At 38.0% G+C, this 20,674-nt stretch overlaps 1 protein-coding gene and 1 pseudogene across 3 annotated transcripts in view; both read right to left on the bottom strand.

Annotated features, from left to right (window-relative positions):
* The window catches only part of LOC149257234 (superoxide dismutase [Cu-Zn] 4A-like), a 219,919-nt gene that overhangs the window by 108,329 nt on the left and 90,916 nt on the right, over positions 1 to 20,674 (bottom strand). Inside the window, exons 6-7 of one of the 3 annotated variants that reach the window (XM_089413830.1) lie at positions 19,574 to 19,627; positions 19,206 to 19,475 (exon numbers count right to left, since the gene is read on the bottom strand). The exons of 1 other annotated variant lie outside the window; for it this stretch is intronic. In XM_089413830.1, the coding sequence (XP_089269956.1) occupies positions 19,447 to 19,475; positions 19,574 to 19,627 (83 nt within the window). In that variant the 3' untranslated portion in view covers positions 19,206 to 19,446. Of the gene's footprint in view, positions 1 to 19,205; positions 19,476 to 19,573; positions 19,901 to 20,674 lie in introns of those variants that run through there. One more of the 3 variants, XM_089413827.1, reaches the window with a different exon arrangement.
* LOC149257235 (germin-like protein 1-1) lies at positions 4,971 to 5,860 on the bottom strand (annotated as a pseudogene).

The following is a 20,674-nucleotide window of genomic DNA, read 5'->3' as shown; positions in this document are numbered from 1 at the left end:
TGTACTTGGTATTGAAAGCTCGCTGCATCTGAGCCCAAGTGGTGATACTATTCCCAAGTAAGCCCATGAACCAGCGTAATGCTGCATCCTTAAGAGTTGAAGGGAAGAGTTTCAGCTTTTGCTCATCTTCAGTATAGTCATAGGTTCTACAAAGGACAGCAAACTCAAACAGGAAGGTATCAGGATCTTCAGTAGTTAGTCCATGGAAGTGAGGTAAGGCGGAGGGGCTAATGTTCTTCATTTTCATCTCTCCATTGGTCTCTCGGATGGGGAAGGCACCTTCTATTCTCTCATCTTCTCTTCTATTGTCAGCCATAGCTTCAGATGGGATGGTTTCTAATTCTTCTTCTACTATAGGATCTTCGTATATCTCAGGAGGTTCACCTATAAGTTCTTCTGGATCACTGTCACCGAAGAAGAGAGAAGGGTGACTCAGTGATGTGGTGGAGGTGTTGGGTAAGAATTTGCCTGTTTTATCTCGATTCCTACGAGGCATGAAATGGAAAGACTTTTTTGATTGCTTTTATTTTTCTCTGGTACCTGCAAAACTGAAACAGACTGATCTACAACTAACTATAAAGATGTCGAATTAAACTGAAAGCAGGAAAGAACTAATCTACTTTGCTCAAATGAAATTGCAGGAATGGAAATGCTAGTCTACGCTTGCAGAATTGAAACACTAATCTACGCTTGCAGAAATGAAATGCTAGTCTATGAAAGCAGGAAATGCTAATCTATGAAAGCAGGAAATGCTAATCTACGAAAGCAGGAAATGTCTATGCTACTTTTGCAGAATGGAAATGAAATAAACTACTTAGCATAAGGCAAGAGTAAGAAAATAGAAGAAAAGAAACAATTACTAATACTCTGACGCTTCCCCGGCAACGGCGCCAAAAAGATGGTGGGCTCCAGTATTGTAGCAATAATGCTACAACTCCTGGGGCTTCCTATCTCTAATTTTATCAACCCGATAGTTCGTACAAACTTGGAAGCGACGGTGCTGTATGCACAAGTATTAGCTCTTATCGCAGCTGTCACTTGGTCAGCTGGCACAAGTCCGCTAGGGCTCAAGCCAACTTCTATATGCTCTCAGAAGAAGCTTTCTAAATGATGGACGAAGGCTATCTCAAAGGAAATTAATCTACTTTGCAAAAATGCACTGAAAGCCAACCAAAACATGGAAACCCTAGTAAACCCTAATCTGACTAGCTTAATCTCTATGATGCAATGGTGGGAGTGCAAATGTCTAAGAATGATGCCATTACTGCTAGTGATATGAAATGCATGAACTTAAACTACTTCCATTGAAAAGAACATTGTTTTTGTATTTTTGCTTAAGTGGTTGGAGTGATTATGATTTTGTTTCTTATTAGGGTTTGGCTGTGCAGAGGTGGTGCGAAGGGAGAGAAAGCTTGGGAAAAGTCAGGAGGGCTAGGAGAGGTCCCAGGGGATCCCTAGTATCAGTCCACAGAAGTCCACAACGTTCAGGTGCTCGGAAACCGAGTTTGCAGGCTTCTACAGGATGTCTGCAGGGGATCCTACAGGAAACTCAGGAATTCTACAGGAAGTCTGCTAACTTCTACAGGATGTTCTACTGTGGGAGTTTTGGGTGATGGTGAAGTGATGGAGCGGTATGGGTGGATAGGTAAGATGGAGATGGAGCTTATGATGGCTCAGGAGCAGAGAAATAAGATGGAGAAAGAGTGCACGAAGTTGGTTGGTGGATAGAAGGATGGATGCAACGAAAGGTCAAGAAAATGGGGCTACGTGGGCAATGGAAGAGTTGGAAGGTAAACGAACTGAACAGAGGTCGAGTTGGTGGCTTTAGACGTGGTTAAGAAGAAGAAGAAGGAAATGGAATGATACTGAGCAGTGTAAATAAAACAAATTGCTTATGTCTTGCACCAAAAACGAGAATATATTAACCTGTGCTACCTGTGCTATTAAACCAATGAACAGCAATGTAAATCGTGAAGAGAAGTTGTGCATGGAGTTGGAATGAAGAAGTATGGCTCTAGATCAGAGTGCATGGATGGTTCTATGATTAAAATGACTGTGTTGCAGCTTGCATAAAAGTAGAAAAAGACTGCGTTTTTTGGTGGTTGGTACAGACTGCACCCCAATCTCTAAACAGAGATGGCAGTGAAGGCTCTATCAACCTTTTCTTGGAGCTCCAATGAATTACAATCCTCCTATTCTAATCTAAGCAACTGAAAGTGATTTAACCATAAGCTAATCCTACTCAATCTCATTAAAGAAATCAAATCAGCAGACTGTGTTCTTGAAATGCATGTCAAAACAAAGAAACAACGTGCTGAAAAGAAAGGCAAATAACACTACAAAGAAGAGGAGGTCTATTGCTCTCAGGTTGGGCCCTAACCTGAGAGCTATAGCTCCCTTAAAAGCTCAGAATTAGATCCAAATCTGCTTGCCTTTATTCATAATCAAGAGTCTAATGTCATGCCAAAACTAGCTTACAAGAAACAAACACCGAGCTGTAGCTCGTGCTCAGAAATTACAATACTAGTTCAAAAGTTCAAAAAGCTCCTATCAAAGGCTACGGCCTTCATATTTATACACAATGAAGATCAAGCTGGCTTCCTCCATTCATGGAGCTTGGCTGTCCAACTGAAAGTCAAACTGCTGATCCTGTAGAATCTGTTCGCTGCCTCTAAGCTCGGTGGGGAGAGCTGTTGGAGCTCGGAGTTAAGGTGAAAATCATGAGGGAGGTTATTTAAGGCTGTAGACAACCTCCCTATAAACCTGCAATGCCACCTTTGTTGTCTCCTTGTCTCCTTCTGCGTGGTCTTTTGCTCTCTTTAATGCCAAAAACCTGAAATCATCATGTATTAGCCACAGATATAATGCCTGCCCTTCTTCCTACAAATAACACGAATATACTAAGAAATGAATGCATAAGTGATAAAAGATGAATGGTTGAGCAAGGTAAGTAGGCCAAATGAGCCCAATTTGGTACCAAAAATTGGGGCTCATCACTTGGTAAGAAAATACAATTAGGAAACATTTGAGTTATTATTCCCATGATTTAATAGGAACAAGTAGGCCCTAAATATTAAAAGTGAACAAGTAGGTGCTAATTAAATATGTACAAAAGCTTCCCTTGCCCTCTCTAAACTTGGTTGTCCCAGTCTGATCCAACACTTTTCATTATGAAACTTTTACTGTAATAGAACAACAAACAACACTAATTTTCTCTACACCCCCACATCTAGTCAATCCAGCTGGAACTAAATTTACAATGAAAATATAAGCATGGTTGAAAATATAGATTTAAAGATGCAAGGAAGCTATTAGTGAAAACTCCATCCACTGATGTAGAGGAGTCCGGGAGAAAAAAGGCTTTGTAATTAACGACAGGATTGATTTGGAAACGTTCAGTAAGTGGATTCCTATTAGATTGGAAAAGAAATTTGAAAATAATGAATGTACTTAATCTAAAAGCATTAATATGCACCTTAAAGAATTATTTTCAAATTCTTGTAGAGATACATTGGGCTACATGGAAAACATATGCTTGAATGTACTTAATCCAGAAACATTAATATGCACCTTAAAGAATTATTTTCAAAAACTTGTAGAGATACATTGGGCTACATGGAAAACATATGCTTGCGTGTATAACTTGGTTGTTAGCTATCTTCTTTTTGGAAAGTTAAAAGTGACTTCCCAAAACCAAAATAAGTTGTTCAATCTCATATCATTATCTTTTCTCTTTTAATTAGAGGTGAAAACAAAAGTCTTATCCATTGTAGACTTGTGGCATCAAATATTTAATGTTACTATCTTGGGAAAGCAAAGAAACAAAAAAGTGATGTAGAAAATGGATATAGTAATAAGGCTTCATTTCACCGGTGAAAAGGAATAACACACAAAATCTTGCTTTCCTTGCAGCGATGCATAATATCAACATACATGGACATAGATATAGTAAATAATCTATAGAGTCTTCACTAACTAATAGGGTGATGTTTATGTATATATTTTAAAATAATATAACATAAGTATATGTATCTTTATTATTGGGTGTTAAAAATAATATGGTGATGTCTATGTGATTAAAAACAACATAGTGATATGTTTATTTCTTTTGAAATGGCTTCATATATCTTTTTATCATTTCAAATACAAAATGCATATCCTTTTGATAATTTCAAATAAAAAATAGAACAGCGTATCGCTTTTTATCATTTGGAATACAAAATGGAACTCCATATCCTTTTTATCATTTGAAATTATATCCTTTTTATCATTTGAAATACTTCACATCTTTTTTTATGGTTTGGAATACAAAATCTAAGTTCACATTGTCCACCAGAGACAAAAATAAATTAAATTTAGAGACGCGGATTGCTTGCTTACTCGAATAGATTACACAATGAATGCAGTAGGTGTTATAATGTGAGTGTGTTTTCTTCACGTCAGCCATATATGTGTTTCGTTTTGTTTGGAAGAGAGGCATGATGCCCTGGTCGATGTATTGAGGTCATGATATATGTTGTGTCAGTTAAACAAAACAGTGAAGAGGAAGCATGGAAATCTCACACTACCAAACAGACACCAGTACGGGTTGATTGATTAATGATAAGAGTGTTTCTATAAATACTTTTATTTTCTTTTGTTTCAATGATAAGAGTGTTTCAATGTCAAATATAGATACTTTTGTTTTGTTTGCATCAGATGAGATGCACCGTGCAGGGCTCCATGAAGAAGATATTAGGCAGTGTTGAGTCCATTAAACAGAAAGAGAAAGGTGTAAATGACTATAACATGATAAAAATCTCAAACACCCATATTGGAATGGTGAAATTTTTTCCTTTATTGCGTATACATCACTATACACGTGGTGTAAAATTTTACTTTATTGCATATAGATCACTATACACGTGAGGGAAAGAGTGGTTTTATTTATTTCGGTTAACCGCATAACAGCCCAATGACTGGTGAGTGACTCACTCGTGCCATGAATGAATGAATGAATTAGATGAGTGGGCATCAAGCCAAGAATTTCCTTTGGAGAAGTTGCACCAGGGAGGCGTCGATCTGGAAAGCTTTGGCCAGAAGGGAGGCATCAACCGGGGGAGAGGCTCCAAACAAGGATTGGGCGACCTGCTGGGTTCCCGGAAGCTGGCTGCTCAGTGCAGAGATGGCCACAGCGTTGCCATAGCCCACGTTCTGTTGAAAGTGCACCAGACCTTTGGGGAACACGAACACGTCTCCCTTCTCAAGCGTTTTGCTGAACAATTTATTGGCAGTGGTGATAAAGCCGACTGAGAGAGTACCCTCGATGACCACCAAGATTTCTGTGGCCCGCGGATGAGTGTGAGGGGGATTAAGGCCGAGAGGAGCAGCGAAATCAATCCGAGCCATGGAGATTCCCAAGGTGTTTAAGCCTGGTATCTGCATTACATTGGCTGCAGTGACGTTGGATCCCATCATGTTACTTGTATCCCCTGCAACATTTAAGCCCCTGAACATGAAGTCATTTGCGGTAACCATGCTTGCATCCTTACACGGGAACCCGTTCACATTAACTGCAATTACAGTCAAATAAACATATATATATGATCAGATTATATTATTATTCACATCGCATGAAACGAATCGAAAACCTAATAACCATATATATGATCAGATTATATTATTATTCACATCGCATGAAACGAAACGAAACCCTGATTAGCAAACACATGATCAAGGCCTCAAACTCAAAGTCTTACATACCTCTGCTCGTCCTGTCAGCCACGCAAACGTCTTGTAAAGGATCTGCATCACCTGCACGCACAATAACAATATTATGCGCCACTAGTACTACAAGCGCTAGCGCTAGAAAGGATTTCATGACTGGACTGCAGCTAACTTAGGCAACTATTCTTCGATTCGATTCGAGTAGATGCTCTCTCTTATCTGATCAGATCCTTAGATGATAGATGGAGTTTGGTGAAATATGAAGAGCATTCTTCCTTTTTATAACAACACCAACGCCAAGTTCTTGAGCTAAATTTGCTTGCTTGATGGACTCCGTCTTCTACTTGGACGCGGTTGTCTGTTCAGAAATTAAAATTGAAAATGACGCAGTCATTAGCTACCCAATCCGGTCTGCCACATATGACCGCGTCCTCATTGATACTGATTCTGGTTGCGTCTCAACCAAGATTGGTTGAAGGGATATATGTTTTAGATGTTGTCAACAATTTCGTGTTTCTTCGAGCAGACTTGGTCACTCTGTCTACTCGTCTCTGTTTTTCATTTATTTGTTAAACAGAATAGAATAGTATTTCGTTAGAAATATTTCTTTTAAATAAATTATATATATAAACATTGCAGCAAGTCGTCCACCATGGGGAAAAAAATAAATATTATTGGTTAAACAGAATAGTATTTCGTTCTAAACATTTCTTTTAAATAAATTATATATATAAACATTGCAGCAAGTCCTCCACCATGGGATAAAAACAATATTTATCAATCGATGTGATGTTTAATATTATTATGTATTTATCACGCGCATCTAGTGTACCAAACAATCTCCATCTTCCCATCTCCAAACATAACATATATCGGTATGAGGAGCCGTTCAAACTTTGTTCAATAAGATAAAAACAACCACGCTTTACGCAAATTACCCTAATCCTTACTTTGAAAAACAACAACTTCATTTCAGGGCTTGTGGTTTCTATGGATATTTTGTCATCTTTAAATTTAAATTGTTTCCGTGATAAAAAAAAAATAATTTGCAAATTTATCTTTCGTATTAACATTTCAATTTTGTTTTACTTTAAGTTTACTTAAAATTTTCATGTGTTTTAGAGTTAATTTATAAAATTTAAATTAATATTTTGTGATAAAATATGTGTGTTAGGCAGACAATTTGATTTAAAACAATTGGGAATCACTTTCCCAATTGTTGCATAGATGATGTACATCCGCAATCACCTCCATTAAAGACCCAATACCATCTTCTTCATCTACGCCTCATTCGCAAAAGCAGAATGCTCGCAAATGCATCTTTAGGGAGATAATGAGGCATGTATTACGCATTCTCTACTAAATGTCGAACTTCTCTCTTTTCTCAAATAGGTTTAATGGGTTTGTCATCCCCATTTCCTCTTGTAGAATAAAGCCCAAGAGCAATTTATCAATGATATAACGAGTATTTGCGATGTTGCAGAGTTAATTTGTGAGGCCCACGAGAGAGACCTCAAATAGTCTCTTCTTGAGTTTCCTGTCGGGAGAACCCCACCACAATTTTCACGCATAGCTTATGCCCATACTCTTACGAAAATCCCTGATTAATTAACTTTTCCTTCCCGTATGTTGGGTTGGGCATAAATTAAGTTTGCTTGAAACCAGGTGTGATTTTGGTTTTACTATATTTTTCTTTCTTTTTTGCACGGAAGTTACTGGCTCAGTTCTCCCAATTATTTTTCTTTATTTATGACTCGCTGTATCAATGGGATCCCAATTTACATTTACTACAAAAATAAGGGCGTGGTGATATACTTCGGGTTTATGGAGATAGTGTAATCCTTCATCAATTCTCCCTATTCTAAGCTACCCACACATCAAAAAAATTGTAAATATCATGTTCAGTTTAAGGCTATCAAGCAAAAACATAGATTATACTTGGAACATAATTATAAGCAAAGCTCAAAGGACTGAAACTAACTGCTAAGATAATATAATTTTAATAATGTCTATAAATGGCCAATTTCATTGGGACCCAAAAGGACAATCCATTAGTGACATACATAAGGAGTGCGAAAGCATCTCCTATAATCTAAGGATAGGAAAGAGGGAGTCTGCCATAGGTGAATAGCTAGAGGTTGTCTTTTGTTGAGTCCCTCCCTTAAATACTAGGGTCTTATAGATCTTGGCCAAAGACATTCATTATCCGAAAGGAGGAAACCCATATCTATGACAAGGTTAACTTCACTGGGAGGGGAAATTTCCTCATTTGAGCTTTAATTACACAAACACCTAACTATCTTTGTGCCATCAAATATACTGTTATGATCTAATCGTTTTTTTCTCTCCTCGTATTAGAGTTATGAGGTATGAATGATACATATGTCGAAAATCCATAGTTATGTTATTCTTCTCCCAAAACATTCATCATTTATGGCTGATCCCTATCTGAACTTCTCCAAAAGTACTTTCTCGAGACATTCTTTCCAACTTTTTTTGACACATCATCATGATTCCTATGTCATGTCAATTGTGTCCCACATCTTCTTCTTAATTGCAATGTTTTCCAGCCAATCCAACATCGGGTTGGGTTCTCCTCTAACATGAACAACTTCAATACTCTGAAATGATTTCTTTTACTTCCAGCACCATTCCACACAACATGTGATTTTCCCAATAATTGCTTGCAACGTGTTCATTCATGAAATTATTTAGGAGCTTCGAGTTTCCTTTTGTGATAACTTTGGAATATTTCATTTTATTTAACACATTTTATTCTTTTGATTAGCGCTTTCCTCTCATCCTTATAGTTTGACACTTGCAAAAATCTCCCAACAATTTAATGATTTATCTTTGATAAATCCACCCATGCTATATATTCCTAGGTTTCCTTTAAAATCCCCTTCGATATTAACTTTTACGAATACCGAGGGTAATGATTTCTACGGCTGCTCTAATTATTAAAATATTGTTTTTCCTATTTTCTTCTAAATAGAGATTTATTTTCTGAGGAAAATTTTCAAATAAGCTAGGATTATGGCCAGGGAGATTTTCTTATTAGATTTGGATGTCTCTAGTATCACTTTCTTGAACTAAAACCAACTATCTCATGGGCATAGATTTTAATCTTAAAACATCCCACCATTTATATCTTTTCAACTAAATGAGATTACAAATCCTCGGATGATTTTTCAAGGAAAAACTGTTTTCAAAATGGGAGATTTTGAGGGAGGTTTCCCTCATTTTCTTTGAGAGATACTTCACCTGGTTAGTCCTTGAAAACCCTTTTTTTTCGCCAGTCTCAATAAAGTACCATACTTTATATATCATTTCGCATTTCAACAGTAGGTGTTGGCTGATTTTAACATCTCTCATGGATTGTTTCAGCTTGTTGGCCCAATATCCCCCCTCATTTTCAGAGCTTTTCTATTAGGATTTTTTCTATTTATAACCAAAGATAAGTTGGGTTATCCTAGAAGGTATTCCAAACACTGGGAATGAAATTTTTTTCCTGAAGTTTTTATTTATTGGAGATCTGTTGATTCAGGATTGGTTTGTAATACTCTCGGATGTTATGACTCTTCGCCCCATCCTTGTTTCATCTAAGTGAATCACTATATTCCTTTATAAAAATTCTTCTCTGATATAAGCTTTTATACAAAATTATCTTTTCCTCCTCACTAGCCGTAATAGTCTAATCTCTAGTCTTCTTCCATTCGTGAAAAGGGACCAATAATCTATGGCATATTTCCAATGGATTTCATTCATCCTGTATTGGTTATTGCTTCCTTGATTCTTGATGATCCGTCGGTTTCTTTGCAGGAACAGTCCAGCTACAGAATTGAACACTAAAATCAACCACCTCGGGAATTTGAAATGTTTGGTCCTCCCACCGAGCTTGCATTTGGTTAAAATAAGCCTCCTTAACTGCAAATTTCCTGGCAACTTTCTTCAGTCTAGCAATTTCAAAGTTGGCCAATTCCAATCTCCTTTTCAAGTCTTCCACACTATCTTCTTCTTGAATGGAAACTGTTTTTCCTTTATCCTTTCTTTCATGAGGCTGTGTCACCTCCCCTGTTTCATTTACTCTTGGCGGTACCTCCTGTATTTGTTTAAACTTCCTCGTTATGGGTCTCCTGGGCTTAAAGACAAGTTAATCAACTTGATCATCAAACTTGAGTTTCTTCGAGGCTTTAAATCTCTTAGCCTTGTCTTTTCCTGACTCTATCAAATCTGCTTGAACTAGTGGTGATTCTTCAATGTCAATGGCTTGCAATAAGTCATTTAAGTCTCCCTTTGAAACAGGGCTTTCTTCAATAATCATTGATTTGCCTTTCTCTTTAGCTACCTGGCTCCTAGTCCTTCTTCTTTGAACTCCTTCACCTGTGCTTGATTCATGTGCACTTTCTTTAACCTGACTTTTCTCTTTAAAGGACTGCTGGGGTGTATCCTGGATAGTCAGTGGCCTGGTGAATTCTCTTACTTGTTTCCTTGCCTTTAACTTTGAAAATCTCTTGGATCTTGTTTCTGCCTAATGACCAGTTGTTGTTGGAAGATCTTTTGCAACTTGAGGGCTGAGACCGGTCTCGTTCTTGAAACCAGACATGAAAATGAATGTGTGCCAGTCCCTACCTACCCTCTGAAGTTCATGCAGAACAATCAACTTAACCAAGCCATGGTGGAACAATGAAGTCTCACAGGCTTCTTTCCTTAGCTGCACCTTGTCACACATGTTGCTTAAGCTGCGGAATAAGTAAAAAGGTAGATCAATAGATGTCTTTCCTGTGAAATGCAACAGAAGTTTAAAATTATATGAATACACCTTGTTATATCTCCCTTCACAGGTAAGGTACTTCTGTATACAGGTAAGCAAATGGGCATATGATTCTTTGACATAACTTCTAGGAACAGACTTGTTTAAATCTGAGTTAATGAACTCCTGCTTCAGAAATTATTTGCATGGGGTCATATCAAATTTGAAATTCTTGAACCAACTTTCTTGCCCTCTTGGAATCTCCGTAACTGTGGATATTATGTCTGGTGAAACCTGCAATTCCAACATACCAACCTTTGAGTTTAGTCTTGTGAAATTCAAGGCAAATTCCTTGGTGACTTGTGCATGACCTCCCTTGAGTTTCTTGCAAAAATTCCAACATCCATCTTGTTTAAATGCATGCTCAACTTCTCTGTTCTTCAAGGTTATGTCTAAACCTTCAGGTTCGTTTCTCAAACATCTGCCTGATCTGTGGTCTTTTCTTTCTGCCGATCCCTCCATGAAGGTTTGAAACACTGTCGCTGCTCAAACTTCAATCTCTGCCTTTTCTGAATGGTTGCCTCGCTTAATAACTTCCTCGTTTGATAACAATGTATTCAAATTGAAAACTTGCAGGCTTGTTCCTCATGCAACGAACACAATCATCATTAAGACTGTGAATACCTGGCTTTTCTTGGAACTTGCAATTCGTGTGTACCAATGTACCTAGCGGCTGTAATGATGGAGATAAGCGGTTGGACATGATATGTGGAGTGCATAAACTGACAATGAATGACGCAACTATAACTTAACTTGAGATTTGACAGTTAGGAAAGATTCGCTACGGAATGCACGAATCTCCGGTTTCGTAGTGCAGTCAATGCAAATTTTGAATTATGCGCTACGAAATCACCTAACACATGTCGTGCTGCGAAATCACCTAAAACCTGTTGCGCTGCGAAACTGCTAAAAAGGATTTATGCGCTGCGAAAACACTTCAAAATGGTTACATGCGCTACGAAATCACCTAAAGGGCTTTGTGGCACATAGTAACTTTTAAACAAAACTGACACATGGCTATGAGACAGGTGATGAATGAGAATGACCAGTGATGAATGAGAATGCATATTTGACTCAAGACTCCTAAGACTCAGACTCTAAGGAAAACAAAAATCAAACTTAGACTAGCACCGACCTTTATCATCAAACTAGTATGAGAAATTTTGGCATTATAATTCTTAAGTGATAACAACTCCCATTGGCGAAAGTCCATAAAGGCTCAAGAGCAAGTGACATTGACTGAGGTGACAATGGGTCTTTGTCCCATTGTTTTCATTTGGTCTAGTTGTTGTCCCATAGGTTCCACTCCTAGGGCCCCGCTAGATTGTGTGGCAACAATGAGCATGTTTGCAACCTGTTCCTTGGTGGCAATTATCCCAGCTTAACATTTTGTTCAACTACTTGTTCTCTTAAGAAGTGATACATGATGGGAATGTGTTTAGTCTTTGAATGCATCATAGGGTTCTTTGAAATGTTGATTACACTTTTATTATCATGGATGATTGATTTTGGCTGAACATATTCCACCTTGATATCTGTCAAAGTCTGCTTCATCCAAAGAACTTGAGTACAACATGTTGTTGTTGCAATGTATTCAACTTCAATTGTGGAAAGATAGATTGAGGCTTGTTTCTTGCTCAACGATGATGCCAAGAAATTTCCTAGAAAGAATGCTTCTCCACTTGTACTTTTCTTGTCTTCCACTCTTCTTTCCCAATCTCCATCTTTATATATTTTTAAAATAAAGTCTTTGTTTCTTGAATATCATAGGCCAAAGTTTAGAGTGTCCTTCAAATATCTAAATATTTGCTTTACGTGCTTGCACATGGATCTCCTTTGGTGTAGATTGAAATCTTGCAACCAATCCTATTGCTTGCATGATATCTAGTCTTGATGCTGTTAAATATAGTAAACTTCCAACCATTGACTTGTAAACAGTTTGCTTTGCATGAGGGGATTCATCATCTTTGCTCAACTTACATCATGTGACCATGAGTGTGCTAATGCAGAACTTTCCATCCCAAATTTCTTCAACATTTCGCCAATATATTTAGTTTGGCAGATGAAAAAGCCTTTACTAGATTCAACAATTTGTAGACCTAGAAAGAGTGACAATTCTCCCATCATGGACATTTCAAACTCTTTTTGCATTTGTTCTGCAAAAAACTTTTGCTCATTGTGTCAACTTCACTTCCAAAAATAATATAATCTACATATACCACTGTTAGACTTTTAAAACCCAACAACTGAACTTTCAACATACATTCATCAAATATACTAAGTTTACTAATTGAACTAATTGCAGTGGAAAAATAAAATTGAAGACACAAGCACATTCATAAATTTAACCCAGGAAACCCCAACTGGGGAAAACTTGCAAACTTGTGTGTTTTTCTTATTATGCTCAGCAAAATCTTTAGAAATTGATTACAAGTATGAGGGGAAACTTCACTTTACTTTTCTAACCCACGACACAATGGTCTGTGCACTTTTCTCCTAATCGTCCTGCCTACATGTGCATTGTACGGACTTGTACAGAACTGTACGACCATTTTGCACAGCGGAATGCAACCTTGGATAAAGTGTATGTTGGATGTAAAATACTCTGACGCTATTCATGCTCTCTTTCTAACGTAGTGTTCTGATATGAAACCCTTAGGCACTGAACTGAACACCCTTCTCTTTGTTGAGCTGAACACACAAGCTGTCTAGTGCATGATGAGCCAAGTCTGCACCCTTTTCCCTCCTTTGAAGTCAACCTCGGCCCACCAACTCCACGAATGGTTGAGAGTAAATCTCAATGGATGGCTGAGATTGTTTCACTTTTTGTTTATAGGGAAAGTAAAATTTTCCTAAGTCAAAATAAATAGAAAAACTAAAATTGCGCCTTTGGCCCGCCTGTGGGTCGCTCTGCCAAATTTAGTGTGCCTCTACATTTAGCTGAACCCTTCCTCCTCTAACTCCATTTAACACTCCCTCTTAGAGAGGAAGGTGTTCTGTATTACACCTAGTTTATCTCTGAAGTAGACAAATCTCCCCCTTGCCAATGCCTTGGTCAAAATATTAGCTGCTTGCTCCTCTGTTGGCACATATTGGAGTCTGACTTTATCCCTGTGAACACAATCTTTGATATGGCGGTATCGGATCTCGATGTGCTTGGAGTGGTTATCACAATTTATGACTGTGGGCTCCAACTTCTCATTGAACAACCCAACAAGTAGCTTCCTCAATCATATGGCCTTGCAAGCTGCTAGGCTGGCAGCCATATACTTGGCCTCAGTTGGGCTTAGTGCCATTGATCTCTACTTCCTGTTGAACCAGGAAACAACTGTTGATCCAACATTGAAGGTACAACCTGAAGTGCTCTCCTTGTTTGTTGAATCCCTTGCCCAATCTGCATATGTGAACTCTGAAGCCTCACACCATCACCATGCCTGTACAATAACCCATAATCTATTGTGCCCCTAAGATACGTCAACACGTGCTTGGCAACAACCCAATGCACTTTGGTTGGCTCAACTGGTTGACTGTGAAGCAAATGTCTGGTCGTGTGTTCACTGGATACATCAATGACCCTTAGAGCTTCTTGTAAAGTATGGGATCAACTCTCTCTCCTCTAGTAGCATCCACCTTCCTCTAGTTTGTGACTAGAGGCGTGGTCATGGCCTTGCACTCCTGCATGTGTAACCTTTGGAGAATCTCCTGCGTGTACCTTCCTTGTCCCACAAAGATCTCCCCATCACCCTGTCATACCTCTAGCCTAAGGAAATAGTGGATCAATCCTATATCCTTCATCTCAAATTCCTCTACAAGATCCTCTTGCAGTCACTGATGAGCTTCTTGCCCCTTGTCAATATTAAGTCTTCAACATACAACAAAAGAATGAGAGACTACCCCTTAACCACAATATAATACAAATTAGGGTCAACTTCACTCTTGGTGAAGCCTAATCCTAGAAGGTAGCTGTCTATCTGGGCATACCATGTCCTTAGTGCCTGCTTGAAAGTTGAGCCCATAAAGAGCTCTCCTCAGCCTGCAAACATGCATGTCGTTGCTGAAAGTCTTGAACCCTTCACGCTGCTCAACATATATCTCTTCCTCATCAACTCCGTTAAGGAAGGTAATCTTCATGTCCATTTGGTGGACCTTCCACCCCATCTGCGCTGCAATCGCCTAAATGGTCCTAATGGACGAGTATCGAGCCACTGGTGTGAATGTTTCATCATAGTCTATCTCTTCAACTTGAGAGAACCCTTTAGCCATGAATCTAGCCTTACACTTCTCCACACTCCCATCAATTGCATGCTTAATCTTGTACACCCAACATGAGCCAAACACTGTTTTGCCAACCAGTCTTGGCATAATCTCCGAGACGTTATTTTAAATGATAGAGGAATACTCCACCATGGCATCTCGCCATGCCTATTGAGAAGTTGCCTCCTTATATCAAGAAGGCTTTGAGTCTATTACCTCAGCCATAAGTGCCATGTACCTCATATATCTTTGTCGTTGTTTACTCTGTTTGAATGTGGAGCTAGGTGTTGAAAAATGTAGGGCATAGAGATGAGGTGATTTCTGTAGCAATGATAACTGCATGTGAAGACTTTTTACTTTTCTTAATTAGGTTCTTCGTTGACTTGATTATTATTATGTGTTCTTTTTCATCAAACAACTATCAAACCATAAAGAACAATGAGACAAAGGACACAGGATATAGGCTATCAACTAAGGCCAAAACCTCTCCAAGCTCTAGAGGAAAACCCACCGAATTCTTCTTCTTATAGAATTTTTAATTGATGAATTCCAAGACCAAGACCCTTGACCAACAACCCCTCCAAGACCAAATCAAAGCCTTCTTCACGATGTGCTTTCCTTTCACAATGTCAACTTCGGTTAAACTTGCTTTCTAATGGCAACAACTTATCCTTCACCCTTTCCGTCAGATCTGTAACTTATTGACTGTAACTCAACCTTAGTGCAGAAACCCTAGGCCACACGTGTGAGGGAGAATTTGTCCTCTTTTCCTCTTTGCTTGGAAAGATACTTCCTCTTCTGTAACTTGGTCTACAATATCAACTCTTTGTCACCCAAATTTGGTCCTCTTAGAGTGACTATAATTTTCAGTCTTCTTGTTGTAGTGAGATGCCCTAAACTTCGCACGTGTGAAGGAATTTTTCCCTAAAATAGATCAGAATATTTTCGCTCTTCCTTCTTCCTTCTTCGATGGATATTAGCCTCTTCCTTGTCTCAAGATCGAACTTCTATGTTGCTTGTATGTATGCCCTCGAGAGAGAGGTCGAGTCCTTCTTTATATAGACATTGTTGGGGTTCAAAATAGGCCGACATTACCGGTAGGCCGACTTGATGATGCATATAGGCCGACATCATTGACAGGCGGACTTGTCTTGGAGCTTGAATATTTGGTCGTGGAGGGGTTTCTTTGACAATCCTTTTGAATCAAATAAATTTTTTACAACATGTAACATGCCCAAATGGGTCTGCAATACATGACAAAGACTCAATTTACTTTATGACTCAATGACCAATCCTAAGAGCTCACAATGGGAGCTTGAATTTTAAAAATAAAATTCCTTGAGCATGAAACCCATGTCTCAAGCATAACAAAATTAATTTTAGTGTTCTTCTTTTCATCAATTACATAAAATCATGATTACACATGTCATTATGAAGACCGAACCTAGTTACATATTTCAACACTCCCTCTTAAATAGGGAGGTATTCATAATCCATACAAGGTACTTTAACATTCTCAATCTGAAGAATTCTCATAAGAAGGGTTGGATTGGTAACCCATCTGTTTAGCATCATATCATTCAACATTGTCACATAGCAAGGCCTTGACTAACCACTCTATCTCTTCACAAGATCAGAGCACAATGCTGGCGAGACCAATGATTTATAAACACCCTCATCATTGTCTCTCTTGGGACATACCCCACCCGGGTTCTCTCGGAGTAGGTTCCACCAGAACTATTCTTATCTTGGATTCCCCATCCTCAAAGAATATCGGTCCTCTACGACTACTCTTATCTTGGATGCCCTACCACATCCTCAAAGAGTATCGAATGCTAGTTGCTTACCCAATCCTCCATTTTTTCTTCCCAATTGAAGACAAGAATGATGTGTCTATCTCTCCCTCCCAACTAGGGAGGATATACCCATTTCAATGAAGGAATGCATTCATTCCTATAAAAGGAATATACCTAAGCTCCCTCTTAACCAGGGACTTGACCAAGGTCCCCCAGGGACTTGCTTCCAACAACTCTTTAGGTGGAGATCATGGGACAAACAACTGCTTGTAGGATTCCCTCTTTCGATGACATGAATTTCTTCTTTGTTATGGAGCCTACATCTTTTTGGGACTTCTTGTAGGGCACAGACTATCCATCACTTGTGACAAGGTGCAGCTAAGAAAAGAAGCCTGTGAGACTTCATTGTTCCACCATGGCTTGGTTAAGTTGATTGTTCTGCATGAACTTCAGAGGGTAGGTAGGGACTGGCACACATTCATTTTCATGTCTGGTTTCAAGAACGAGACCGGTCTCAGCCCTCAAGCTGTAAAAGATCTTCCAACAACAACTGGTCATCAGGCAGAAATAAGATCCAAGAGATTTTCAAAGTTAAAGGCAACGAAACAAGTAAGAGAATCCACCAGGCCACTGACTATCCAGGATACACCCCAGCGGTCCTTTAAAGAGAAAAGTCAAGTTAAAGAAAGTGCACATGAATCAAGCACAGGTGAAGGAGTTCAAAGAAGGAGTAGGAGCCAAGTAGCTAAAGAGAAAGGCAAATCAATGATTATTGAAGAAAGCTCTGTTTCAAAGGGAGACTTAAATGACTTATTGCAAGCCATTGACATTGAAGAATCACCACTAGTTCAAGCAGATTTGATAGAGTCAGGAAAAGACAAGGCTAAGAGATTTAAAGCCTCAAAGAAACTCAAGTTTGATGATCAAGTTGATCAACTTGTCTTTAAGCCCAGGAGACCCATAACGAGGAAGTTTAAACAAATACAGGAGGTACCGCCAAGAGCAGATGAAACAGGGGAGGTGACACAGCCTCATGAAAGAAAGGATAAAAGAAAAACAGTTTCCATTCAAGAAGAAGATAGTGTGGAAGACTTGAAAAGGAGATTGGAATTGGCCAACTTTGAAATTGCTAGACTGAAGAAAGTTGCCAGGGAATTTGCAGTTAAGGAGGCTTATTTTAACCAAATGCAAGCTCGGTGGGAGGACCAAACATTTCAAATTCCCGAGGTAGTTGATTTTAGTGTTCAATTCTGTAGTTGGACTGTTCCTGCGCAGAAGTACATTCCTGAGCTACTCTCATTACCATCATTTTTTAGTGAAAAATAAGCGTTCCATTAAAACCACCTCCAATAGTTATCCTCAATTTCTAATATAACTTTTTAAGTACTCATAAACTTTTGATTTAACCTTAATCATGCAAGATTATAGGTTGTTCCGTCTAAACTTTGCTCTTCTGGCCCTAATCACTAGTATAACAAATTTAGTTACCATCTCATTTTATTGGAGTTGATTTTGTTTGAGAATTTTGAGTACCAATGGAATATAAAGTATTCTTCTTTCAGATTGTTGATCTTTGTAAGTTTTAGATAATCTATGCTGGAATGTGATCAATGCCTTGTTGCCTTGTAACCTTGTTCCAGTGCATATTCACTGATGTGTTCTTTAAAACTGAAGAAATTCGATATCTTAATAACTGTTTTGGTATTACGTTGTACATTGAAACATGCAAGCAGATCTAACTATGCTTATTAGACAATGCAATTCTTTATTAGCAAGCATACCATATCAAAGGAGACAAGGATAAATGTTGATTTTAAAGAATGGAAATATCACTAAATAAAATCAAAGGAATTGCTACATAATTTTCGTGTCCATATATAATTTAGTTTACATGTCTAATCTTTCCGTAATAGGTTTACTGGTGGTAAAGGATGCAAAGTATTCATGTAGGGAGACTAAACTCTCATCTCTAGTTTCAAACCTTCAAATATGAAATTCCATCATTTTTACTGGCTTTTTAAATTGAATGAACGCTGTTATTTTTCCTTTTTTAAAGGATGAAACACATGCTCAAGGTAGCATCCTTTGGCTTATATGTTGCGATTGAAGCTTGATCTTTTGTGTCGGAATCAGGCTTTAAAGTGTACTGAACACTCAATACGCCTTCATCCGAATCTTCTAAGAATGTCATAATATAGGGCAGAGAAGTACAACTTCTAGTTAATAGTACTGAATTCTATTATCTTATCAGTCACCAGGTAGAAACATCATAAGAAGAAAAAAATTCCAAACCTTACAAACTGATGACCAATTAGTTCCTCAAAGTAAATTCCTCTTGCCAATGCCATCAACAAGATCCTTAATCTTAGAGATGATGCCATCAACAAGAAAATTAAATCTCAAAGGATGAGGTGCTCACAGTAAGCTCTTAGAGATAGCATCAAGAACCAAACTAATCTCAATTGCAACATGTCAAGGCTTGTACACACTACAAATGATTCATGGAGTAATCTTCCAAACTATGTGGAGGGCATTAGAATGGGATATCCATAGTTCTCCGCTCTCATTGAGGTAAGAATAAGTTTTGTTCCCATAGTAGCACTAAAACGAATAATATCTGCTTGTACAAAAAATAATCATTGAGAAATCTTGCAATGCATTAAAGAGTTATCCATTTCAAGAAAGCAAATAATTAACAGCAAAAATTCATATAATACAATGCTACTTCAAACATTTACAGATATATCTGGGAGAATACTTGCATGCGCTGACTAGAAGATGTTATCTCACAATTTTGATCTGGAAGCCTTTATCCTGGTATTGATCAAATAGCTACTGAAAACACACATATTAACTACAAAACCTGAAATTGCTGCTTTAGACAGCTGATTGAAGGCCAATCACACCTACATAACATTATAATGAATTAGTCCAGAGAAAATGAAAAGAGTTTCCAATATTTGATCATTTTGAAATCATTATTGCATATAAGTTTAAGACATACCACATGCGACCCTTCCACCAGCATTTCCTGTTGTTTTGCTTAGCTCATGTCCACCTACATTAGGAAGTAAATGGTAACTTTAAAGACTTGCACACGTTGATTCGACAATGATCAAAACCCAGAGGCATATATTTGGACTCCAAAACGTTTTACACAAAAGGACTGAACTGATACTGTGCTTGAGATTGAGAACATCTGCTTTAGTTGCAAAGCAAATTGAACTCCATGCTAGTTTCTGTGCAAAGCCTGACATAAGCCTCATAACAAGAGGTAAATGGCTACAGCTAGTTGTTTTTCCATGGATGTGAGAAATCCATGAATAGGTGTCTGCATTGGAAAAAAATGAAATTGACGAAGATAAATTTTTCTCTTTGTTGCTAGATCCACTTCCAACTAGGTTAAATGTTTCAATCATATATAACAGAAGATAAAAGAAAGTTTTTTCCTTCTTTGCTATCATCAACCTAAACTATACTGTCATAGAGGAAGACTAAAGTCTCCACTAACTAGAGAAGCTACAGAAAATTAATATATACTAAATTTCACAAGGATAGAGGAATATTGACTCAAATAAGAATTGTAATTAGCTGGTAAACAGCAACGTTGCAATAAGGCAAATTTGCAAGTAAAATGGGTAAAAGGACAGACAGAGTGATTAATGTGCATCATTCACCAAGCTATTCAATAGAATCACACTCTCACGCTCCAAGCCACTAAACCAACCACAAGAACCAGAGTCTCGCTAGACTGACCAACACGATCTTCAGAGATCCAAGTAACAATAAAGCAAAATAGGACAAATGACAATTTTATGAGCACAGAATAAAATGACAGACATTCAATGAGAGACTTGAACGTGTTTATTCCGAAGATAAAGGCATATCTAGGAAATTTGTTGATTATGTATACTATGTCCCTTTGATTATAGGAAATGAAATTGTAGCATACAGCTAGTATGTAACTTTCAGTATGGGCTGTGCCTGTGAACAAGCAGAACTGTTAAGATAAGAGAAGATCATTTTATTAATGTCCAACAAATGACAACAAATAGGTGAATCGGACTGCTAAATACAACAGTATCGATACATTATGGAAGTGCAA

The sequence above is a fragment of the Pinus tabuliformis genome, chromosome 6 (genome assembly GCF_031772625.1).
Source record: "Pinus tabuliformis cultivar Carrire ecotype Pingquan chromosome 6, CPIR1, whole genome shotgun sequence".
In the NCBI taxonomy this organism is placed as follows: Eukaryota; Viridiplantae; Streptophyta; class Pinopsida; order Pinales; family Pinaceae; genus Pinus; species Pinus tabuliformis.
This window is presented reverse-complemented; position numbering and strand designations above follow the sequence as displayed.